Source organism: Corythoichthys intestinalis, chromosome 8 (genome assembly GCF_030265065.1).
Source record: "Corythoichthys intestinalis isolate RoL2023-P3 chromosome 8, ASM3026506v1, whole genome shotgun sequence".
Taxonomy (NCBI): domain Eukaryota; kingdom Metazoa; phylum Chordata; class Actinopteri; order Syngnathiformes; family Syngnathidae; genus Corythoichthys; species Corythoichthys intestinalis.
This window is the reverse complement of record NC_080402.1, coordinates 11,852,711-11,878,784: the sequence shown is the minus strand read 5'-3', so window position 1 is coordinate 11,878,784 and position 26,074 is coordinate 11,852,711. Positions and strand designations below refer to the sequence as shown.

General features: G+C 42.3%; 1 protein-coding gene and 1 long non-coding RNA gene across 5 annotated transcripts in view; one reads left to right on the top strand and one right to left on the bottom strand.

Moving 5' to 3' along the window:
- Positions 1-26,074, bottom strand: part of LOC130920156 (caskin-1-like) — a 115,609-nt gene that overhangs the window by 3,511 nt on the left and 86,024 nt on the right. For 2 of the 4 annotated variants that reach the window (XM_057843106.1, XM_057843110.1), the window contains 6 exons: positions 15,441-15,548; positions 14,926-15,027; positions 14,621-14,759; positions 6,199-7,004; positions 5,267-5,867; positions 3,062-3,566 (listed from right to left, as the gene is read on the bottom strand). In XM_057843106.1, the coding sequence (XP_057699089.1) occupies positions 3,062-3,566; positions 5,267-5,867; positions 6,199-7,004; positions 14,621-14,759; positions 14,926-15,027; positions 15,441-15,548 (2,261 nt within the window). The remainder of the gene's footprint in view (positions 1-3,061; positions 3,567-5,266; positions 5,868-6,198; positions 7,005-14,620; positions 14,760-14,925; positions 15,028-15,440; positions 15,549-26,074) is intronic. The other 2 variants (XM_057843107.1, XM_057843108.1) reach the window with 2 other exon arrangements.
- LOC130920158 (uncharacterized) lies at positions 1,068-9,882 on the top strand. Its single transcript, XR_009064114.1, has 3 exons — positions 1,068-1,721; positions 5,270-5,885; positions 8,214-9,882. It is a non-coding gene; the product is annotated as an uncharacterized LOC130920158 (long non-coding RNA).

Genomic DNA, 26,074 nt, shown 5'->3' with positions numbered 1-26,074 from the left:
GTGATTTTATATGGACTTCTAATTTGAATGGAATAGAACTAGAGATGTCCCAAGTGATCGGGATGCCGATCACGTCATTTTGAAAGTATCGGAATCGGCAAAAAAATATCGGACATGCCTTTTTTTAATATATATATATATTTTTTAATTAAATCGTTTTCTAATTGTATTTAACGTTACAGACATAATGTGTTACACTCTTCCAGAGTCTTTAGTTCAAGCTTAAGGTAGGGTTATCAAATTTATCGCGTTAATGGCGAGAATGAATATTTTTTACATTTATCACGTTACAATATTTAACGCAATTAACGCATGCGCTGCACGACCCACTCACGCATTGTCGCGTTCAATCTATAATGGCGCAGTTTTACCCATACAGTATATAGAACTAAAAGGCAGTGTAAAATGAGTACATTGAATTTTGGCAGCCTTTGGAGCCTTTTTGTAAATGGCTAAAGCCTTACAATCCCTCTCCCGACAGAATAATCGTGGGAAGCAATGTGGGGAAGAAATGTAATAGTTGATCTTTTTCTTAACACCCTATGTTGTTTCCCAACACAGAGAAGATATATCAATTGGTACCACAACGCACAGTCATGGTTGCACTTCCCATCATGCATTTGGGCAGAAGTTAAACAGCTACAGTATCATTTACTGAAAGCTCAACAAATACACTAGATGGCAATATTGCACTTCATGCACTTCTAATTTGAATGGAATAGAACTAGAGATGTCCCGATCACGTCATTTTGAAAGTATTGGAATCGGCAAAAAAATATCGGACATGCCTTTTTTAAATATATATATATATTTTAATTAAATTGTTTTCTAATTGTATTTAACGTTACAGACATAATGTGTTACACTCTTCCAGAGTCTTTAGTTTAAGCTTAAGGTAGGGTTATCAAACTTATTGCGTTAACAGCGAGAATTAATATTTTTTACATTTATCACGTTACAATATTTAATGCAATTAACGCATGCGCTGCACGACCCACTCACGCATTGTCGCGTTAAATCTATAATGGCGCAGTTTTACCCATACAGTATATAGAGCTAAAAGGCAGTGTAAAATGAGTAGAGTGAATTTTGGCAGCCTTTGGAGCCTTTTTTTAAATGGCTAAAGCCTTACAATCCCTCTCCCAACAATTAGAATAATCGTGGGAAGCAATGTGGGGAAGAAAGGTAATAGTTGATCTTTTTCTTAACACCCTATGTTATTTCCCAACGCACAGAAGATATATCAATTGGTACCACGACGCACAGTCATGGTTGCACTTCCCACCATGCATTTGGGCAGAAGTTAAATGGCTACAGTATCATTTACCGAAAGCTCAACAAATACACTAGATGGCAATATTTAGTCACAATTAGGCTCGAGCGTATGACGTGGCACTCGCGAGGTTTCCGCCGCTATCGCCATTGTGGAAGCGAGAAACATAAACTGAGGCATTTCAACACAGGTCGCTCTTTAAAAATGGTTGGAAATTATTGTGCGGTAAAGAATTGCAACAACCGATCGAATAGAAAGGAGAATGTACAGTTCGACGGAACACCATTGAGTTTCTTCCGGATCCCTACATGGAGAAAAGGCGAGGGAAAGCTCATATCTGAACTTACCAAACGTCGAAGAATGGCATGGGTGGCCTCGATCAGAAGGAAGGGCATAACGTTTGATTCTCCAGTTACACACTGAGTTTGCTCTATGCACTTCCACTCCGGTAAGTTAATTTCGTTTGTTTACGCAAATTTCAGTAACTTTACGCCCTAAGTCGGCCTGTTGTTAGCTATTGCTACAGCTAAACAACTAGCATGCATACATGTGCATTGTCTTCATAAGACATAATTCCTGTCGTTGTTAAATGAAAAAGCTGTAATATTTTGACGTGAGAGAGTGGCAAAGAATTTGTACACAGGCTACATTTTATGCAGCAAAAGATTTGTACATCCGTGGTCACAGACTAATGTAAACACACATTGCCTACCTTTGCTAGAAAGATGGTGTTGCCGTTTGCTATGGTCATTAAGTGAAGATCCTGCACCCATCCGCAGCAAAACTGTTCGTAGCTCTGTAGCGATTTGTAGTTTCGGAATTGCTGATGAGTGTTGTAACATATACCAAACACTAAATACAGCATGATGTCCATTTCGCGTAGTGGTGGAAGCTTGTCGCCATCTTTATTCCATTTGTGTTCGGCTTGCTCGTGAGGGTCAACATTGTTCACATCCTTAAAATTGCTCACATATCTGTCCTTCGCCGTGGTAACAAGTTTGTCTCTGTTTCGAACTGGCAAGTTTTCCCTACATTTTTCCGTCTTTGGCACTCGTAGTTGAATTGTATTTGCCGTTAAGTTTAAATGTCCCGTGATGCAGACGTGCTTCCGCAATGGCTGTGTTGTCGCAAATCTCGCACGATCCCGTGCTGCTGTGACGTAAACGCTCGAGCCTAATATACAAAGTCACATTTATCCTTTAAGAATTACAAGTCTTTCTATCCGTGGATCCCTCTCACAGAAAGAATGTTAATAATGTAAATGCCATCTTGAGGATTTATTGTCATAATAAACAAATACTGTTCCTATGTACTGTATGTTGAATTTATATATTCGTCCGAGTTTTATTCATTTTTTTCTTAATGCATTGCCAAAATGTATATGATTGGGAAAAAATTATCGGGAATGATTGGAATTGAATCGGGAGCAAAAAAAAAAAAAAAAAGCAATCGGATCGGGAAATATCGGGATCGGCAGATACTCAAACTAAAACGATCGGATCGGGAGCAAAAAAACATGATCGGAACAACCCTAAATAGAACCTATTGTATGCAGAAAACTCTTCTGCTTAAGAGATCTCTCAAGGGCAACAAACTACAATTCCCATCAGCCTCGGCCTCAACTGATGAGTTTTAGAGGCCAGAGGCACTAATTAAAGCTGTGCCCATTTAATTTGGAACAACGTGCTGCCCTACTTGTTCAATACATCTATTGAAGTACTTATGTTAAGTAGTTTCCGGACAAGTTTCTGCGCTGGCAGAAGAACCATAACAGTGTTTTTGGCTTACTCATTTTGTTCTTCATCCCCTTGCATTTTGTGTTCCACAGCCTGTAAAGCTGCAGCTAAAGAGGCGCTGGTCTCCTCCAGACGATTCTGCGCCCCTTCTTCTTCTGCGCCTCCTTCCCCCTTTGTCGACGTCCTCTCCTCTTCCTCCGCTTGCTTCTTCTGCTCTCTCTCCTTCCTCTTCTCCTCCTCCTCCTGCAATCCTACCAGGTCGATGGAGAGGCCGGCGATGGATGAGCGCGGTGGTTTGACGGGGTGAGGAGACGGCGTAGATGGGCTCTGGGCAGGCGAAGGCGACGTAAGCGGGAGTCCCGGTGAGAGGGAAGGGCCGGAAGGGGTGTCGGGAGCGGGAAGAGGGGCGGCAGAGGGCAGCGGGGAGGGCTTTGGAGCCGCGGGACTAGTGGCTGCTGGGCTGACAGCAGAAGAGGCGACTGCAGCTTTGGCTGGTTTGGGCGCTGTTGGTGGACCGCGAGGTTTAGGCGATACAGGAGGAGGAACACGCTTTGATTCTGACAAAGAAAATAATTAGGAGAGTGTTATACATACATGTCAACAGTACATATTATATATACAATATAATAGTGTAGCGATGTCAGTCATCCTGAATGCGCAATACTCAGTTATGGTATAGACCCTACTCACGTGACGTCACAGCCACGCCCCCGCGCCATGTTGTCCGTATACTCGTCATGTTAATGCATTAGCGCTTCGTAAATTCCTCCTATTATGGCGTGTTTTTCTGCTCGTTAACATTAATAATCAAAATGGTGAAGTCGTGTGTGGCGGTCGGTTGCAAAAACAGAGAAGATAGACGGAGAGACCTGAAGTTTTACCGTATTCCGAGAGACCCGAAGAGGAGACCGAGATTGACTGCTGCAATTCGACGAGAAAACTGGGCTCCAAACGACTACCACAGATTATGTAGTAGTCATTTTACATCTGGTAAGATGCATTTAATATGTATTTAGAGGGTTATGGGCTGACAACCACAATTAAGATCATTGCTAGGCTAATCGCCGACAACATACACTCAGACGTTGTGAATGAACTACCTGAAAATATATAATTATAAGGGGATAATCAGACAGTTGTCATACCATTAATTTACAATTTCACTATTGAGGTCAAAAGCCAAAAAATAAATTCAACTAGGGACAATCTGGAGTAGTGCTATCGCACTTCATATTTATTACATATTATATATGTATGTAGTGAGAGTGCTATCGCTAAACCATATAAACATTAAAAGCCCTAGCTCCATTGACAAATGACATGAAATACATTAGACTTGACAGTGGAAGTTAGCAAGAACAAAAGATTTTGAATTGAAAATTTCGTAACTCATCTTCCGAGCACAAGATTCCTGCCGAATTTTCGTGTACGAGGACCTGTTTCACCCAACCAGCAACGTAGCATTTATAAGCCTCCAAGCTCAAGTTTTTCAAACTTTCGTGAGAATAGGCTGATTTTGTGTGGACAAGATAGTTGTAAATATCAGGATAGCAGATGTCAGGCAAAGACGGCGAAGCCAGCGGGTCGAAAAACATCGATTTAGGCATCAAATACGGATCTGGCGAATGGATAAACTGAAGTTTTTCCACGTAACGCCTTTTATGCAACGCATCCAATGAGTTTACAGCGTCAGATAACACCGGGGCTTCCATGAATTGCTCTATAACTTGCTCGACTAATTGAAAACAATGAGAATAGGTCTAAAAAATAGGTACAATATGGCGCCCGGAAACAGCGACACGCCCATTTTGTGACGTAGGTGAGTAGGGGCTATACAGAATTCCTGGCCACCATTCATCCACGTTGGTTCCTCACCAGATAAAGAACAATATCAGATGGTGGTACTAATGCACTATTAAGCTTGTATACCAGTATACGGTGATCCTTCGCTACTTCGCGCTTCAAACTTCACGCCCTCAGTCCATCGCAGATTTGTTTTTTCAAATAAAAAAAAAATAAATAAATAAATGTCCTTTGTTGAACGTCCCGATCACGTAGTCTCTCTCTCTCTCGTCAGGCAGTGCACTGGAGTTGCTTATTAAAGTTAACGATGATTGACAGACGGTTAAGGTTTGATCTTGCCACAGAGGCTTGCTTCAAAGGGCCGCATGCGTCAATCATTGGTTAACTTGTTAAACACTTGCTGTCTGTCACTGTGTGTTGAGTGAGCAGCTTGACCTTCTGGCTAATGTCTTACCAGGACTCTGTGCCACGTCAGCACTATCAGGACCAGGAATGGGGACCCGTCGTGTCGGGGTCGGAGGATCAGCTGTCGTTTTCCTCAGCGCCACCGAGGAAGGTTTGGGTGAGACCGGTGGTTTCAGACTCTTCCTGGCCTCCATCCACTCACAGCTCTCTTGAGTCTTCTCTGACCTCTCAGATGCCTCCGATACAGGTCTCCGCCTCAGCACCACGCCGCCGTTCTGCTGCCGGCTGCCTTCACCCGGACTTTTGGAAGAGTCTGTTTGTTTATTTCTTGTCTGGACAACGCCTTCCGATGGCTCGGCTACGCGCTGCCTCCGACGTAAGGTGTCAGAGCCGGTCGTCATGGTGACGACCGTGGGAGTCGCGGGCGCTTCGGGGTCAGTCGAAGGAGGGCGAGGTTTCCTTCGGAGTGTCGCCGAGCCATCTGAGATCTCCGTGGCAGAGGAGACGACGGTAGATCGGGGTCGTGGTTCTGGACGTTGCCGAGGAGCCTCCTCGGGTCCGCTGACGGTCCTGCGTCGATTCAGGACGTCGTCATCCTCCGATCCGAGACCGCCTGAGCCGGCCTGGCGTCGGAGTGTGGGAGGGCTGACCTGGAAAGGATACGATCGGTAAGACATTTGCAAACCCTTACTCCTGTAAACTTGAGTGAAACGTAAACAAAAAAGCTATTTTTAAGCTATATTCAATTGACTATAGTAGTTCAATTCAATTGAATATAGATAAGAAATTTGTCAAACTGAATTAGAAAATGTTGTTTTTGAAGAATTTTGATGATGGCGTTGAAAATGGGGAAGCATGGAGGTAAAATGGAGTGCGCTACTTGACAGTTTCTTGATCCACTGCTGCCAAAACTTTTGCGTTTGGTGGAATACCGGCTCACATACGTGACATAGACAGTGTCCGTACTGGACAGACAAACACCTGCAGGTTGTTGGCGCTGCTTCCCAGATTTCTTGGTAGGGTTTTGGCTCCACTCACAATGGACGTCTCAAGCATAGCTGCGAGACTGCGTACGCTCCCAGAAGCCCCCTCTGATCTCTCCAGGCCCGCTGACTCCTGAGCCCTTAAAGCTGACCCCAGGCGGCCGCAGTCGCTGGCTCGCCTCTCTCGAAACGTGGGCAGTCCGAGGAGCCCCTCCACTTGTGCTTCTCCCTCTCCGTCGCCCCCGGTGATGGACAAACAGGACCGTTTCGGAGGCGTCGGGGGCCGACCCTTCCGGCGAGGACGGAGCGTGACCGACGACTGGCTGCGGTTGACGGTCACATCGTTGGCGACGACTGGGGTGCGCTCGGAGCTGCTACGGCACACGGTGGCGTAACGCGAGTCTGTTTCGGGGCCGATCAGACTGTTAGTTCTCCGTCGCTCCTCCTCTTCGCTCGGCAGCCGCAGCGTCGGTACGGGCGAATCCGCCTTGGTCGCCTGCTGGGTGGAAGGTCGCGGCCGAGCCCTGGGAGAGGCCTGCTGGTTTCGAGTATGCGTGGGGGTTTGTGGCGGGGTTTGTGCTGGCGTGTGCGGGGTATTTGGGGAATGAGAGACACTCGGGCGTGGTTTCGCCAACGGGCTGGGACCACCCTCCCGCTGTTTCCTCGCCTCTGCGCGGGGCTCCGAGACGCTGCCGCTGGGGCTTGATGGAGGTGTAGCAGTACTCTCTTGAACTTCCGTACCAACTCCTCCTCTCTGTAATTCTTTCAGTCTCCTTACTCCTAACATCAGCTTCTTCTGATGGCCTGAGTGAAGACAAAAAATGGAGACTTCTTAGATTTACCCACCTGGCATAAAGATACTGATGTTTAAAGAACGATACCCAGTTTAGTTGTACCTGTACTTAAGAAATCTCCACTAAATCCAGGAGATGTTAGAGTAGTGAAGGGAATAGTATCTTTTCTCGTATTTAATGTTTGACTGTTTGTATTACTCTAACACACCCATTATAAATTAAATAGCATTTATATCATAGTTTAAGAAAAACAAGCAGAATATATTTAAGGCCCAAGCACCAACATGGTGCGAAGGCCCTATTGTTCTTCTAAGGACTATTAATATTATTCTTTCTTCATGGAAAATCAAAATGGCCCATTTGGAGGTCTTAACATGCTCAAAAACTCACCAAAATTCGCACAAACATGCGGATTTTCGAAAATTTCAATAATTTGGCAACGTTGTGAAAAAAAGTCAAAAAATGGCTCAGTGGCGCCCCCAGGAATTTTTTAAAAAAGGCCTCTGTATTTAGGTTTTTTCAACGTACAGCGATGAAATTATGGGAGTCGATACCTTGGGCCAAAATGCTTCAAAAAGTCTCTTGCACCCATATTCCAAACCCAAAAGGAAATCGGGTATTTTGGATTGAATATTGAAAAACATGCCATTTTTGTCGAAAACTAGGGTGCACGTTTGAGACCATTGCGCCGAGGCAGTTAGTTGGATCCTCCTCAAAATTGGTGAGACTCTTCATGAGACATATGACATGTTAAGTTATCAAAATGGTGAGTTTTCATTCACGGGCCTGAGCTGGGCGGAGTACCAAAATCGGGCTTATTTGGGGATTAGGGTTAGGGTTTAGGGTTAGGGCTTCTTCAGGGCAAATGAAAATGGCCAATTTGAAGTTCTGAACATGCTCGAAAACTCACAAAAATTTGTACATATCAAAATGGTGAGTTTTCATTCATGAGCTGACCTGTGCGGGGCGTTTTTTTTTGTGTGTGTGTGTTAGGGTTTAGGGTTCACACTCTGCTACTTCTTCTGTGGGAGAAAAAAATACTATGTATTTTGCCATGGAATATATTAGGGATAAATTGGTTCATCTGATGACAGCAGTGAAGAAATGCTTTGACTCATTAAGGCTGTTGCCTCACACTCTGCTACTTCATCTGTAGGAGAAAAAAAGATAAGATGTATTTTTCATTGATATTATTAACAGTTGGACTTGAACTTATTAGAATTTGCAGTGCCAAGACAACGGGCAGATAAGGGCAGAACAGATACAGGATGGTTTCTGACCATGGAAGCCCAACGCGCGCGTCATGCAGCTGACTGAGCAAGACTGACGCTGACAAGTAGGTGATGGACAAGATATCTACAAGCCCACGTCTGCACCACCAAATCCCACAATCAGCTCTTCTGGACAGTCCAGAACAAATGGCGGGACATCTTGTCTTGCCACAAGGAACATCTGATACGGAGGAACTCGCGAACGAGAAGTGAACACTTAGCACTCACGTGGCATTGGGGATGGCAAAATCCTTAACTCTCGTTGCCCTGACAACAGTAACGCCCGAATCCTCCTGTCCAATCAACAACAAACAATAATCCTAAACAACGGCCAAACTAGTGCTGCAACGATTAATCGATTAACTCGAGTATTCGATTACAAAAAAAAGATTTGAATTAAATTTTTCTGCTTCAAGTAGTCGTTTAATTAACGTGGTGTTGTAATGGTTTGTTTTGAAAGTGTTTGCATTAAGTTTTATTGATTTGGGTGGATAAACTGCCCTCTAGTCTGCCTCATTTCACGTGGCTGAATCTAGCTGCTCCTTGTTAAGATCAACATAAGCTAATTTTTGTTTGAGCTAATGTTTTTTTTTAATGCATTCATAAAGTACTTTATAGGTATATTTAGCCGTTTTTGTGGGAATATGTGTCTGAACCATTTGTTAAGTGCACTGTAAAAAAAAAAAAAAATTGTAGTATTTAAGCCAGTGGACTTTAGCCAATTCTTCTTTTGTTGTACGTAGACCCTTTTTTTTTTTTAATACCTTTTAATACCGTTTGAGGCTCAGCTCAGGTATTGTTTTTATGTTCCTTATCTGATTACTCGATTATTCGAACTAACTAGTTCATCAATTAATCGACGACTAAAATAATCGATAGCTGCAGCCTTAGCCCAAACACACCCTACTTTCGGACCACAGCCCACCTCGCCAGAGCATTTAAAAGACAGAATGTTGAACTAATCGTTGTCATTTTTCTTGGGAATCTTTTGTTGACTTGTGATATGGTGACCCTGGATCCAGTTTGCCTCCTCGCCTGGTTCTCTCTGTGCTGTATGATTGCTGTCGACTTGGAATAAATTGTTAAGTTGTGTTTTCCAGCTTTTAAAATGGAGTCAGTACAAGGGGTTAAGACTAAGGTGAACGCACGGAGTTTTGCCGGGTTGTCGGGACACCGCCGACCTGGGTCGTTGGAATTGCGCTAGCGCGATTCCAGCAGTTCGGCTGGCATGATTCTGGCAATCTGGCTGAAAGGTCAGATTCCTTCAGTAAGATGAGAAATAAATTCATGACTAAATCCCCCAATTGGCGTACGGACACTAGGATTATCTCATTCACTGCCATTGACAAGAATACTTAATTGAACTTTACAAGTATACACATCTGTATGTAAAATGTTTACCAGGAATTTAAGAGGACACCGAGTCACCGTGCTAAATGCTAATGCTACCGTGAACGTTATGCTAAGCGAACGCTATGCTAATGCTACAAGTTAGTGTAGTGAGTGATGATCACTTAGCACAGACCTTTAAAGGCTAAAGCAACATGGCATATCCAGCCAATAGAAGAAAGCAAAACCTATTTCACAAAATGAACATGGAATGGGCACAGGCTTACTCACCGGAGCGTTTGTGTGGTCTTGGGGTTGGGGGAAGAGGCGCAGCACGTCACATGAGTGACACAACCAAACACTGCTAAATGCGTTCGAACTACACGTACAATAAGAAAATATCAATCATTGTGAATTTAAATTTATGATGAAAACTATGGCAAATTTTTATCTCGTTCTCGTGTCGTCAGATGAGAACTGGCATCCATCTCGTTATGTTTTAGTCTCCCAAGACACGTTTTCAGGGCGTCATCGTGATGCCATCCTCATGAAAACATTGTTCGTTGACAATTCGTTCGTTGATATTTTCGTTATCGTCATCCTTGATGGAAACAACAGGTCCTATGACAGTTCTATGGCGCCACTGTCAAATAAAGTGTCACCAGAGCTAGCAATTAATGAAACAACTAGAAGTGTAACTGAAATAATTAGCACAGACGTGAATTTTGATTGTTATTTACATCTGTAGTGCTACAATGCATGCTAGGAGGCATGTTGGGCGACAACAGTGTTGACAGCAGGTGGCAGCAGAGGTTGACTGTCTCCCCCAAGGGAGCAGTGACGGCCAAATAAAGCTTCTTGAAGCAATGAAGCTTTGCAGCGAATTGGTTCAAAAAAGCTTCATGGTTGTCTAATGACAGTCTTATGATTCTGCTGTCGAATAAAGTGTTCTCGGTTAATATGTTTTGGTGTAAATATCCTATAATACTATGAGGACAGCTGCTGCTTATCTACTGTATCAACAAATGCTGTTTTCGTGTCAAATTTGGTGAGTAGCTGCTTATAGTCAGGTGCGCCTTATAGTCAGAGGCGTAGCAAGGGTCCCCGGGGGCCCCAAGCAACATGGGGCCCTTCTGAGTCACGTGACACACATACATACTCGCGCAGTATAATGAAGACAAAGGTGGGGGGGTGCGAGTGCGCGCTGCGTGCACGTGCTGTCATCTTGGCGATAAAAGTGGCGAAAACTAAGCACTTTACACTGACTCATATGGATGTACTCAGGGGAGGCAGGTGACGCAGAGCCTCACCTGTCATCATGACAAAAAAATAATTATAGCATCAAATTTATATTAATATTTGTCCATTGCTCTTAATGTATGACTCATTTCAAACATTTTTTAGTCAAAATCGCTGAATTTGCCCATTTCCTGTTCAAATAACGAAATGAAACGAGAGGTGCGGCAGCAACGAGTAAAGCCTCACCTCTGATTGCGCAATCCATAACAAACTAGGTTGATACATGGAATTGGAGCGTGCTGGTTGCCGTACATCTGCATGTCGCCATTATAATGTTTCCAGATACGTTTATTTGACCTGATTTTCCACAGTCTGGCTAATGTCTTTAACCCTTAAAGTTTAATGTTTGTTAGCGACATATTTAATTTTGCTGATGGGAAATAAAACCGCAGTGAAAAGGCACAGCTTGCGGCAGAAACTACTCTGCCGCACTGAAAGGGGGCGTACGTGAAACTGGACTTTCCGTCAAAACTGGACGCGATTAACAACACCGGAGCTAAAAGGTTTGCTTCAAACTACGGGACAGAAGATAACTCGCGCTTTTCAAACGGACTGGTACACCCGAAAAGACTGGCTATGTGGTTGTCCTTCGAAAAATCGCCTTTGCTGCTTTCCCTGCCTTTTCTTCTCAACTTGTGCCAATGTCTGGACTAACACGAGATATTGTGACATTAAAAAACTACCACGAAGCCTTAGCAAACATGGGAGCTCGAACACTCACATTTAAAGCCTGATTGCTTTAAAAACCTTTGGAAGCTCAAGGATCGATTTGGCTTTGACGAACAGCGGAAGCTCAACGGTAGTAGCCACAACGCCCAAGATAAAGGAAAACCGAAAGAGTTTGAAAGACCTCATTAATGCAACCTGCATCCTAGCTAAACAGGAGTTAACATTTCGTGGTAACGATGAGCGTGTAAGCTCTTCTAAACGTGGCATATATGTAGAACGATTACCTGGTTTTGCTGAGAAAGATGAAAGGTTAGCTAGACATTTGGACACATCCACTGTGTTTTCCGGCTTATCGAATAGAACACAGAACGATCTAATTGAAGCAATCCTGTCCATTGAGGCGGAGAGATTTTTTAAAGCAAAGGAAAATAAGGAGGACTTTTGCAAAAACGGCGTAGGTTTGCATAGGGACGGTAGGGACATAACACTACCAACTTTTCAGGATGCTAAAATTGTCCCCACCAACTTTTAAGCAACCTTACCTTTTTTGCTTGATATAATGTTCAGTTATATAGAGAATTTAGATCTTTCAATAGTTCCATATGTTGTAAGGATAGAATTGACCCTACCATTGTTAAGTGAATTATTTTCATTACGTTTATGTTTGCTAATAAAAACCAGACATTTATTCAGGAAGTTTTCAAAATGTTTCTTTAGTATTTTTTTTAAAAATAAGGTTTGAATCGAACAGTGTATCATCTGAACCAATGCACGTAAAAGTTATTATCAGTAGATAAGGATTTATTTTGCATTGATCATTTTTGCCTATTAATAATTAGGTTCATATACATGAGAAATGTGGCCCTTTGCCCCCTTCATCCAATCTGTTTGGTCTTATTAATGTCCCGTCCCCAGCAAAAAGTGTACCTACATGCAGGTTATGCTGTTATATCGTCCCTACGAATGTTGAGACCAAACCTATGCCCTTCCAAAGTAACGGCGGTTTTTGTGGTGAAGGACAGGCGCAAGACCACAAACAGTTTTCATTTCAATCTTATAAAAAAAAAAAAAAAGAGCTTAGACTAAGAAAAATACAATAGAATATTTGAAAACTAAATTTTGGACTTCAATAAAATATCCTTTGTTTTTCTTTTCACACTTTTTGTTTAGCAATCTGTAATAAATTGATTAAAGTATCAGAATTAAAAGTTAAAAAAAAAAAAAAGAATATTTCACTAAAGGTCAGAATTGAATTCTGTGGTTTTGTACACCACTCTTTACTCTCATTTATGTTGCATGAATTATAGAATTGCGACGGCCAACACATTGAGGGTGTAGAGAAATTGCATGTTATTTTCTTACTTTTACGTGTCGATAATATGTACCGTGTGCGCGTGTTTTGTTAAGAATGCTGATGAGATATGAAATAACCAGTAGCCAATTGAATAAGCTACCCTTTTTGGTTTATATATTTGGAAATCTGACACTAAAGTTAGAGTCAGTGCCTCACCAACCATGAACCTTACCGCACGTCACTGGATGTACTTACATTCGTTCATGGACGCACACATTTTAACAGGTGGCCGTCCTCTGCTCGAAATGCGCACCTTACGCCTATTCCCGCTCCCAGAATACGAAGTGCTTGTGACGTAGGACAATAACAGGACGGGTTGCTATGGTAACGTATGCATACCCAAGGAACCTTGCTAAAAGGAGTATTAAAATTGCTGATAAAATTGTTTAGGATTATTTTAGATACTGTATATGTTGTTTTTTTCTTATATCATTGTGCCAGGTGGGACAGTGATCGCTGGGACGGTCTTTCTGAAGGACCTAGCGACTCCAGTCCCCTAGGCCATGAGTCCACAACCGAAATGGCGATGCAACCTACTACGAAGCTGCGCAACCTTGAGATGAATGTTCGTTGGGAGTCAGCAAGGAACAAAAACTGCGACGAGGATTAAGTCAACAAAAGGAGTGTGGCGGACACGGCCTACCATTGGTCCTCAGCTATTCCCTATCTTCTGGATCGAATCAACTGAATAAACTAAGTACTAAATCATGAACTAGTCTACTGGATCTAATCAACATAACGAGCACATTGATCGACTATGGACTATTGGGAAAATGAACAATCAGAGGGGATGGTTACTAAAAAAAAAAAAAAAAACTTGTGATCATTACGAAATCTGAAAGTCAAAAATTTGATATTTGATATTTTCTGCGTCCTTTATGGTATACTGGGGACGGGTTTCAATAAGCTTTGGCTTCTCCCGTCAGCCCTTTTCTTTTCGGGTTGAATTAATTGTAAACACATATAAATGCTGTATGTTTGTTTGGATTTGTCATGCATGAAGGGAAAATAAATAAATAAATCATAAATCATAGAGTATTTGACGAGGAATACGATAGACCATTAATAGACTTTTTGGGAAAAATCACCATTTCTTTAAGTAGACACATGAATAATGAGGTGTGTTAAAATCAACGTAAAACAACTAGGCAAGGACTTTCCAGAGAGTACTTGGTGAGTCACTTTTTAAACAATCATATGGTATTAATAACTGATTGGACTTTTTAAAACATGTATAACCTATGTGACATGGTTAGTACTGATTGGGATTGATAACAGAATCGTTAGATAATCTGCCAAATGATTCCATGATATTGAAACACTCCCTACACTTGTCGCTGCGACAGTGCAGTAAAGCTGCGTGTGCTAAATCTGTTGGCCCTCTGGGGGCCCTAGGCAATTGTCTGGTTTGCCTAATGGGACGCGACGCCTCTGCTTTTAGTCAGAAAATTACGGTATCCTCTATTCCCTATTGAGATGGGTGGAGGAGGGACCGAAACAGTTTTACTTTGATGCACACACGTGCAGATAAACAAGTAGGAATTCACAAAACAACAACAACAAATGAGTGATGTGGATCAAATGGATCAACACGGTAAAATGTATAAGCAAAGTTTCCCCCAGAGTCAAAGCTGAGGCAAACAAACTGCACTAGCAATATAAAAGATCTTGTGAAAAACCCTAAATAACGCAATGGCACCTTACCAAGTTTGGAAATACCAATCTCTTGAAGATCCTCCAGACTGATGTCAGAGATGAAGTCGATGTTTTCGTAACCGTTCTGCACCAGGACCTGGTAGTACTGACTGAGTCCCAAGTGAGAAAGGAAGTCTGCCAGATTGGCCTACAAACACATACCCAGTGAGATGAAAAAGGCTCAGTTAAACATGCTTAGCAGTGTTTCATAACAGACTGAATAGGCAGTGTGAGGATCAGCTTATGAGTTAGCGACTGCCAAAACTCAACATCCTGTTCATCTGCGCTTTGTGTAGTACATGTAAGGTCCTTACGGGCTTGCGGTCTGGTAGCCAATCGGTGGAGGGCAGCTTGCTGATCTCTGACATTAACTTCTTCCGATGTCCAGGCTTCATGACCCCGATCGCCGTCATGTCCTTCCATGCAAACAAGAAGATTCAAAATTCACCACAAAATTTAAATAAATGTAAGCATACATAAGAGATTTGTACATAGCATGTGTTTACCTACAGGAACATGATGTCTAATGAGTGTCCCCCGCTCTTAAGGGGTTTACATCATACCAACGTGTCAGCTTTAATATGCAGTCACATACAGTACATAGACACACATTGGCACACTCTGGGACAAACAGAACCAGCTCGGGTGGAAGTACGAATCCTTGTGAGAGCACAGATATGTAAATGTAGCGGACAAAAGACGAGAAGCGACTGGTCGAAAGAGGAAGGTGGGGATTCAGGTGACTGAGACAGCGGGGTCAATGATGTCGTCATCTGGTTCAGCAAAGAGAGTGGAGTTGGCATGAGGGGGTCAGGGCGTTTGACCTTACCTCGGGGGTCATGCGGCTAACGGTGTCTAGATCGTATCCCGCTGTGAGGAAGTGGGTGGTGTAGAACTGCAGCTGAAATTCACCCAGCCACGCCACTACTGCCTGCTTCTAGAACACAGAACACAACATGCTACTTCTGACTGCTAACGGTATCTAGAACCGAGAAAACAAGATATCGCTACATGATTCTAGAACTATACACACTTGTCCTAAATTCTAGAGAACAATGCCTTATGCTGCTAGTGCTAAGCCGACTACATTTCACTTATGATGAAGAACGTGACCAAGACTGGAAGGTTTTCCCGGAACCAGAAATAGCTGAGAACAAGTTCAAATCAAGCCTTCCGAGAGTCAAAACCAAGAACAAGACCTAGACTTTGACCGAGACCGAAATCAAGACCAATTTTCTAGAACGCAGTATACTCATGGCTATTTTTACAACTAACAGAATACTAGTTCTACTGTGGACCAAATTATACTACTCACCTCATGCCAAGGCCATATACAGTATAGTGAGGAGCAGAAGTATTTGCACCCCTTGTGATTTTGCAAGTTCACCCACTTAGAAAATAGGAAGAGGTCTGAAATTTCAATCATAGATGCATTTCCACTTATAGAGACAATCTAAAAAAATCCAGAACTCACATTGTATGATTTTTCAATAATTTGTAATTTACTGGAGTTCATAAGTATTTTAATCCCTGAGAAAATCAGTGCTAATACTTAGTGCAGAAGCCTTTGTTTGCAATTTCAATGGTCAGATGCTTTCTGTAGTTCTTCACCAGGTTTTCACATATGGAAACAACTGGCAGTGCAGGATTTGAGTCCCTGGTGGCGCATTGTGTTACTGATAGTAGCCTTTGTTACTGTGGTCCCAGCTCTCTGTAGGTCATTCACTAGGCCCCCCCTTGTGGTTCTGGGATTTTTGCTCACCGTTCTTGTTATCATTTTGACGCAACGGGGTGAGATCTTGCGTGGAGCCCCAGACCGAGGGAGATTATCAGTGGTCTTGTATGTCTTCCATTTTCTAATAATTGCTCCCACAGTTGATTTCTTTACACCAAGCGTTTTATCTATCGCAGATTCAGTCTTCCCAGCCTGGTGCAGGTCTACAATTTTGTCTCTGGTGTCCTTCGACAGCTCTTTGGTCTTGGCCATTGTGGAGTTTGGAGTGTGTGGACAGGTGTCTTTCATACCGATAATGAGTTAAAACAGGTGCCAATAATACAGGTAACGAGTGGAGCCGTGTGATTCGGATCATTGTCATGTTGGAAGATCCAGCCACGACTCATCTTCAAGTCTGTGACTGAGTGAAGAAGGTTGTGGCTCAAAATCTGACGATACAATTCACCATTCATCCCCTGCTTTATACAGCACAGTCGTTCCGTCCCCTTTGCCGAAAAGCAGCCCCAAAGCATGAGGTTTCCACCCCCATACTTCACAGTGTGGTTGGTGTTCTTGGGATTGTACTCATCCTTCTTTTTCCTCCAAACACGACGAGTAAAATTTGCACCAAAAAGTTCTACGTTGGTCTCATCTGACCACGTGACTTTCTCCAATGACCCTGGCAAACTTCAGGCCGGTCTTCACAAGTACTGGCTTTAACAGGGGAACCTTCTGAGCAATGCATGATTTTAAACCATTGCACCGTAGTGTTCTACAGACAGTTTCCTTTGAAACTGTGCATCCAGCTCTCTTCAGGTCTTTGACCAGCTCCTGCCATGTAGTTCTAGGCTGACCCCTTACTTTTCTCAATATGAGTGATGCCTCATGAAGAGTGATTTTACATGGAGCCCCAGTCTGAGGTAGATTATCAGTCATGATTAGCCTTTTCCATTTTCTAACAGTTGCTGCAATTGTTGATTTAATCTCACCAAGCTGCTTTCCAATTGTCCCATAGCCTTTTCCAGCTTTGTGGGGCTCAACAATTTTTTCTCTGGTGTTTTTCAAAAGCTCTCTGGTCTTGCCAATGGTAGCAGTTGAATTATGACTGACTGTGGGGTGCACGGGTGACAATATTGAGCTCAAAGAGATGGGGGGTTACTCATGGGGTAAAGGTGGAATTTACTTCAAGGTAGAATGACAACTCTTTGAGTGTCATAATTATTAGTGTCATTGCTGATACTGAGGGGTACAGACACTAATGAACACCAGTAAATTACAAATAAATTCTTTTAAAAATCATACAATCTGATTTCTCGATTTTTTAATATTATGTCTCAATGAGTGGAAATGCAACTATGATTGACCTATTTTCTAAGTAGGTGAACTTGCAAAATCACAAGGGGTGCAAATACTTCTGCTCCTCACTGTATATGGCCTTGGAAAATATAGCTGCTAACGGAAGTGTTATCCTTGTATTTCATGATGATGTTACTGCTGACAGCAAGATCAATTTTGAAGTGTTTTTGACAGTCAGCTCACATGCAGACAAACACTTAATAAATCCGCAAAAGGTGCTTCAAAGTGCAAATGGACCATGACCTGAAGCATACTGCAACTAAAACGTTTCTAAGGGCAAAGAAAAGGAATGTTGCCAAATGACCAAGTCAATCACCCGACCTGTATCCAACTGAGCATGCATTGCTAAAAACAAAACTGTAGACAAAATACCCCAACAACAAGCAGGAAGGGAAGACATTTGCAGTCTTCTGCCAGGCAGGACCTCGCCAAGGTTGATACCCTATATACCACTAAATCAGAACTTAACTGTAAACATATACACTCCATATAACGGTACTAACCATCTCACATCTTCATAAAAGGAAAGCATACTTAAATACAGAACACATAAACAGTGGGGCAAATAAGTATTTAGTCAACCACTAATTGTGCAAGTTCTCCACTTCAAAACATTACAGAGGCCTGTAATTGTCAACATGGGTAAAAAACAGAAAATCACATTGTTTGATTTTTAAAGAATTTATTTGCAAATCATGGTGGAAAATAAGTATTTGGTCAATACCAAAAGTTCATCCCAATACCATGATGTTTCCACCCCCATGCTTCACAGTGGGTATGGCGCAATCCAGTATTCATTTTCCTCCAAACACGAGAACCTGTGTTTCTACCAAAACGTTCTTTTTTGGTTTCATCTGACCATAACACATTCTCCCAGTCCTCTTCTGGATCATCCAAATGCTGTCTAGTGAACCTTAGACAGGCCTGGACGTGTACTTTCTTCAGCAGGGGGACACGTCTGGCAGTGCAGGATTTGAGTCCCTAGCGGTGCATTGTATTACTGATAGTAGCCTTGGTTACTGTGGTCCCAGCTCTCTGTAGGTGATTCATTAGGTCCCCCCGTGTGGTTCTGAGATTCTTGCTCACCGTTCTTGTTATCATTTTGACGCCACGGGGTGAGGAGGGAGTTGAAAGCCCGTGTTGCCCAACGACAGCCCCAAAACATCACTGCTCTAGAGGAGATCTGCATGGAGGAATGGGCCAAAATACCAGTAACAGTGTGTGAAAAGCTTGTGAAGAGTTACAGAAAACGTTTGGGCTCCGTTATTGCCAACAAATGGTACGTAACAAAGTATTGAGATCAACTTTTGGTATTGACCAAATACTTATTTTCCACTATGATTTGCAAATAAATTCTTTAAAAATTAAACAATGTGATTTTCTGTTTTTTTTTTTCCACATTCTGTCTCTCATGGTTGAGGTTTACCCATGTTGACAATTACATGCCTCTCTAATATTTTTAAGTGGGAGAACTTGCACAATTAGTGGTTGACTAAATACTTATTTACCCCACTGTATCTATAGGAGAAAACTCAAAGCTCTAATCTTAAAATCTATAGGAGTCATTTGAACAGCAGGTTGTAGGCGTATTGCCATCACACGAGCAAGCTGTGATGTAAAATAAATAAATAAATAAATCAAGCCAAGCTCAAGTGCTAAAACAACAGTCTGCAGTGAACAAGAACAGCACAATTCTGAAGAATGACAATGGGGAAAAGAAGCAATGTGTGCAGAACACTGCTGACCAGCTACTTTGGTCTCTACAGGTAGCAGAAAGAAAAGCAATCTCCAATTCTTTCACAGACAAAACGTGTGCAATTTAAACGTCAGCTCACCCCAAATCTGGCTATCACCTTGTCTGTGCGAGGACACGAAAACCCCTCAAGCTGATACTCAAAGATAGAAGCGTGGCAGAACAAAGGAAGAAACTCGTAAAATTTAGGGCAGATATAGTTAGCAGAGCGAGGGGAGAAAAAAAGGGGTCTGCATGTCTAGATTGCTCTCATTGCTTTTGCAATTAGGGTGAAGTGACCCTTTAAATAGCTTTTGGCACACGTGCTGAATGATGTCCGCGGCTGTGTCCGAGATAATTCCCTCATTTACTGTAGCTCGAGATGGGGAGTCGGATGGAAATGAGCGTACGGGAAGAGCTGGTTCAGCAAAGTGAAGAGAAATCACTTTTCATTTTCCCTGCACACTTAATAACCATCAACAAGGCACTTGAAGGCCTTCTCTTTCACAAACATGCACCATTTGTCAAAGCCTGACTGCATGCATGTGTTGAGATCAGTTTAACAAGTGACACCACATGACTGTTGAATGAGTCATTGATTACGTTTAATACAGCTATCCGCTGATACTAGAGGAACTCCGTAAGTAAATGATATTTTCATCTTCTGTGTTTATTTGACTTATGAGTTTGCTAAATTTAATTCATTTGGGAGGCCTGGCTGCAAATGGTCTAGGGTTGTCCTGATCATATAGACCCTACTCACATGACGTCACAACCACGCCTCCGCGGCATATTGTCCGTCTATTCGTCGCATTACCGCTACGTAAATTCCTCCTATTATGGCGTGTTTTTCTGCTCGTTAACATTAATAATCAAAAATGGTGAAGGCGTGTGTGGCGGTTGGTTGCAATAACAGAGAAGATAGACGGAGAGACTTGAAGTTCTACCGTATTCCGAGAGACCCGGAGAGGAGAGCGAGATGGACTGCTGCAATTCGATGAGAAAACTGGGCTCCAAACGATTACCACAGATTATGTAGTAGTCATTTTATATCTGGTAAGATGCATTTAATATATATTTAGAGGGTTTTGGGCTGACAACCACAATTAAGATCATTGCGAGGCTAATCGCCGACAACATACAGTTTCAAATTCAAGATGCTTATTTCTTCCACCATCATTACATTTTGAATAATATTTAGCTGGTACCAAGTGAAAGAAGCTGGCGTCGTCTACGGATCATCAGTTAAACAGGTGTGTCCAAACCTTTTGCAAAGGGGGCCAGATTTGGTGTGGTAAAAATGCAGGGGGCTACCTTTGCTGATTTTCATAGAACAATATATTTAAAAAAATTTTAGCAAGCCCTTCTGTGTGTCAAATTAGCTTTATTATTTTTCTAAATTCATAATTTCAACAGTCTCGTCTTTGTGGCGTTCTCTTTCGACACTCGGGCTCTTGAGAAATACTGCTGCTGTGAAATTAAACTAGCTTCAAGTTTCTATAATTTCTCGCGTATCTTCCCTGTAATGTTGTCGTACATGTCAGCGTGTCTTGTTCGGTAATATCCTGGTTCTGTTGGACCTGAGTGCAGCCTTTGACACAATCGAACATAATATCTTATTGCAGAGACTAGAATGTGACATAGGCATTAGAGGAGCAGCCCTCTGCTGGTTTAAATCATATTTATCTAATAGGTACCAGTTTGTCAATGTAAACCAGCAATCATCATCGTACTCTAGAGTTAGTTATGGTGTGCCGCAAGGATCGGTCCTCGGGCCCATCTTGTTTACGCTGTATATGCTTCCTCTAGGTCAGGGGTTTTCAACCCAGTCCTCAAGGCACACTGTGGGTCCTGGTTTTTGTTCCAGCCGATCCAGCAGAGACAGTTGAACCAATGAGGCTTCTGCTAAAACAAGCCACACCTGACTGCAATCAACTGATTGCACTTGTAAAACACCAGATTGGGGAAAAAGTGTTGTCATCTTGTTTGGTAAGAATGAAATCCTGCACCCACAGTGTGCCTTAGTGGAATAGGTTGGGAACCCCTGCTCTAGGTAATATCATCAGAAAACATAGCATTAACTTTCATTGTTACGCTGACGACACACAACTGTATTTATCAATTAAACCTGAGCAGGTCAGGCAAGTGGAAAAACTAAGCACCTGATATAAATACCTGGATCAGCACTAACTATCTTCTACTTAATCCTGAAAAGACAGAAGTCCTTACAATAGGCCCGAAAAGTGTGAGAGACTCTTTAGCTGCCCAGATATTCACTCTGGACAATGTAAGTGTAGCCTCCAGCACCACAGTTAAAAACCTAGGAGTTTTATTTGACCCTGACTTATCATTTAAAGCACAGATTAAACAAACCTGTAGAACGGCTTTCGTTCACCTGCGCAACATCGCCAAAATTAGAAATATTTTATCTAAAAGCGATGCAGAAAAATTAATTCACACGTTTCTTACATCGAGATTGGATTACTGTAACTCCCTACTTGCAGCTTGTCCTAAAAGTTCTCTAAAAGGTCTTCAGCTAGTCCAAAACGCAGCAGCAAGACTTTTAACAGGAACCAATAGAGGAGAGCACATCACCCCTGTGCTCCAGGCACTTCACTGGCTTCCAGTCGAGTTTAGAATTAAATTTAAAATACTCCTTCTTACGTTTAAGACCATTAATGGGTTGGGGCCATCTTATCTCACCGATGCTCTGGTTCCTTACCGCCCCAACAGAACACTCCGATCTCAGAATGCAGGTCTACTGGTAGTTCCCAGGGTTTATAAAAGTGCTGTCGGAGCTAGAGCCTTTAGCCACCAAGCCCCTGTTTTATGGAATCAGCTTCCAGCTAGTATTAAAGAAGCCGAGACAGTCTGCACATTTAAGATTAGATTAAAAATGTTCCTATTCGACAAAGCTTATGGTTAGGCTAGTTGAAGTCGGAGTAGACTCACAGTTTAGTCTAAGCTGCACTAGAAGCTATAATGCTGGGGGAAGTACAGCCGCTGAGTTCTATCTCCTTTCTTACTCTACCTACCACTTGTCTTACTTTATTTCTATTTTCCAATGTTAATATCAAGTTGTCTAGTCTCTTCATCACTAGTCACCCGGTGTCCCCTTTCCCCCCTCCCCTCTGGGGAGGGGCTATTTTTCAGCTGCAGCCTCCTGACTGTCCGAACCCCTGGCTGGATAGACGTCTTCGCTGCTTCCCCCGTCTCATCTGGCTAGATGGACCTCTTCTTGCTCCTTTACTCCACTGCATTTTTACGGACTGTAACTTTGCCTGCTAACTCCCACTAGCAGTTCTGGGGTTCCTGTCTATCCGTCCTGGGAGTGGATCTCTCCTGACTGTGGTACTCCCCGAGGTTTCTCATTTTTCTCCCAATTGACTCTGGAGTTTTTGGAGTTTTTCCTTGCCGGCATGGAGGGTCTTAAGGATAGGGGATACCCAGGACTTGAACTGTATCTATTCATTTTTGCTGCTTCATTTCTAATTGTGTATCATATTGCCTCTGTAAAGCCCTTTGAGACGTTGTTGTTGTGATTTAGGGCTATACAAATAAAATTGAATTGAAATTGAATTGAATATCATTATCACGTCACATCGAACTCTTTGAAAACAGCGACTGTCTCTTTGCAAATGAGGCAGACGCAGTTGTTGCGTGTTTTATTGAAGAATTAGTCCAATATCCACCTATCCTTAAAGCGTCGGCCATCGCAGTCAACTTTTTTTTTATTGATTGTCGCCATTTTAGAAAATTGGAAGTAAAGGGTCACACGGGGTAATGTTGTTTGGAGTGCTGCTCTTAAAGTTTTTCAAACTTTCGTGAGAACAGGCGGACTTTGTGTGGACAAGATCGTTGTAGATATCAGGGTAGCAGATGTCACGCAGAGAGGGCGAAGATAGCGGGTCAAAAAATATCGATTTAGGCATCAAGTATGGATCTGGCGAATGGATTGACTGAAGCTTTTCCACATCACGCCTTTTATGCAACGCATCCAATGAGTTTACAGAGTCTGAAGCACCGGGGCTTCCATGAATTGCACTATAAATTGCACGACAAATTGAAACCATTGAGAATACGGATAAACAAAGACGGACAATATGGCGGCCGGATACAGTGACACGTCATTCTGTGACATTGGTGAGTAGGGTCTATACCGTAATTTTCTGACTATAAGCCGCTACTTTTTTCCTTCATTTTGAATCCTGCGGCTTATAGTCCAGTGCGGCTTATTTGTTGATTTATTTGGGTTAATGGGCAACACATGTCTCCTAGTATGCATTACAGCGCTACAGATATAAACGACAATCAAAATTCATGTTCTGTGCTAATTATTTATTCAGTTACTGTTCCAGTTGTTTCATTAATTGCTTTTTATGGTAGTTGGTAACACTTTATTTGACAGTGGCGTCATAAGACGGTCATATTTATAACATGACGGTCATATTTATAACATGAAACTATCATGGGCATTACTAAATGCTTATGACAGATGTCATTAAGTGTCATCTGGAAAATTATGATACTAACTCCATTTATGTCCAGTTTAGATCTTTTAAATCCCCTCAAAAGTGAGATAATTTGACAGATAACACTAAATGACATTTGTTATAAGCGTTCATTCATGCTCATGACAATGTCAAATCATAGTTATGATTGTCTAATAACAGTCTTATGGCGCCACTGTCAAATTAAGTGTTACCAAATACCATAATTAGCAATTAATGAAACAACTGGAAGAATAACTGAAGAAATAATTAGCACAGAACATGAATTTTGATTGTGGTTTACATCTGTTGCGCTGCAATTTATGTTAGGAGGCATGTTGGACAACAAAGGTGTTGACAGCAGAGGTTGACTGTCTCCTCCAAGGGAGCAAAAATGGCCAAATGAAGCTTCTTGAAGCAGTAAAGCTTTGCAGCCAAGTGGTTCAAAGCTTCATGGTGGTTCATTTGGTCTTAGACAATCGTATGATGCCGCTGTCAAATAAAACGTTAACGATTATTATCTTTTGGTGTAAAAAGTGAGGACGGCTGCGGCTTGTAGTCCACTGTGGCTTATCTATGAACAAATGTCGTTTTCGTGTCAAATTTGGTGGATGGCGGCTTATAGTCCGGTGCGCCTTGTAGTGCAAAAATTATGGTGTTTGTGTATCCGAGTTCGAGTCCGAGTTAGCTGATTTTGAAGATCTGCCGATCCCGAGCACCGATTCGATACCATGGCAATTTATTACAGCATTGGTTAGTCATGGCATGACATTCCCTTTAGCGCAACTCCATCTAGTGGATGCATAATTCAACTCCAACCACTACAACTGCTACTATTACCACTACTGCGCCTTATAATGCAATGTATGTACCCTACAGTCCCTGACAAAAGTCTTGTTGCTTATCCATTTTGTAGAAACGATTGCTAATAAACTGACTTTTATTTATTCAATTGGTTTCAGAAATGGCTCATATTAAAGCTCAGACCCTCCCAAATGATGTTATCATTTAATGAAGACATAAAGGTCAAATTTTGGCAAGACAAAAGTTTTGTCGGTTACAGAAAGTAGTGTGAAAATTGAACAAAAAATGTACTTCAAAGACAAAAATATGTTACATAACATAAGCGAATTAAGTTGTGGTGCTGTGAGATCCAAATTTAATATTTTGTATGACTTCCATGGGCTTGAAGGACTGCATCCATGCGGTCCGGCAAGGATTCATACAATTTATTGATGTAGTTATCAGGAGCATCAAAGAAAGCAGTCTTGCACGCCTCCTAGAGTTCATCAACATTCTTGGGTTTCGTCTTCCCTGCTTCCTCTTTCATCCTACCCCGGACATGCTCAATGATGTTCATGTCTAGTGACTGGGCTGGCCAGTCCTGGAGGATCTTGATCTTCTTTGCCTTGAGGAACTTTGAGGTAGAGATTGAAGTATGCGATGAAGTATCATCCTGGTGCAGAATTTGTCCCTTTTTATGGTTAGGAATGTAAGAGGCAGGTAAGATTTGTTGATATTTCAGACTGTTTATGTTGCCTTCCACCCTGCAGATCTCTCGCACACCCCCATACATTATGTAACCCCAGATCATGATTTTGCCACCACCAAACTTCACTATTTTCTGAGTGAATCTCAGATCCACACAGGGCCAGTAGGTCTCCTGCCATATTTGCGGCGACTGTGGTGTAATTCAATGGAAGATTCATCTGAAAAATCCACTTTTTGCCACAAAACAGTGAAGTTTGGTGGTGGCAAAATCATGGTCTGGGGTTACATCCAGTATGGGGGTGTGCGAGAGATCTGCAGGGTGGAAGGCAACAAATCTTACCTGCCTCTTACATTCCTAACCATAAAAAGGGACAAATTCTGCAGCAGAATGGTACTTCATCGCATACTTCAATCTGTACCTCAAAGTTCCTCAAGGCAAAGAAGATCAAGATCCTCCAGGACTGGCCAGCCTAGTCACCAGACATGAACAGGATGAAAGAGGAAGCATGGAAGACGAAACCCAAGAATGTTGATGAACTCTGGGAGACATGCAAGCCTGCTTTCTTTGATGTTCCTGATGACTTCATCAACAAATTGTATGAATCTTTGCCGAAGCCCATGGAAGTCATACAAAATATTAAAATTGGATCTCACAGCACCACTACTTAATTCGCTTATGT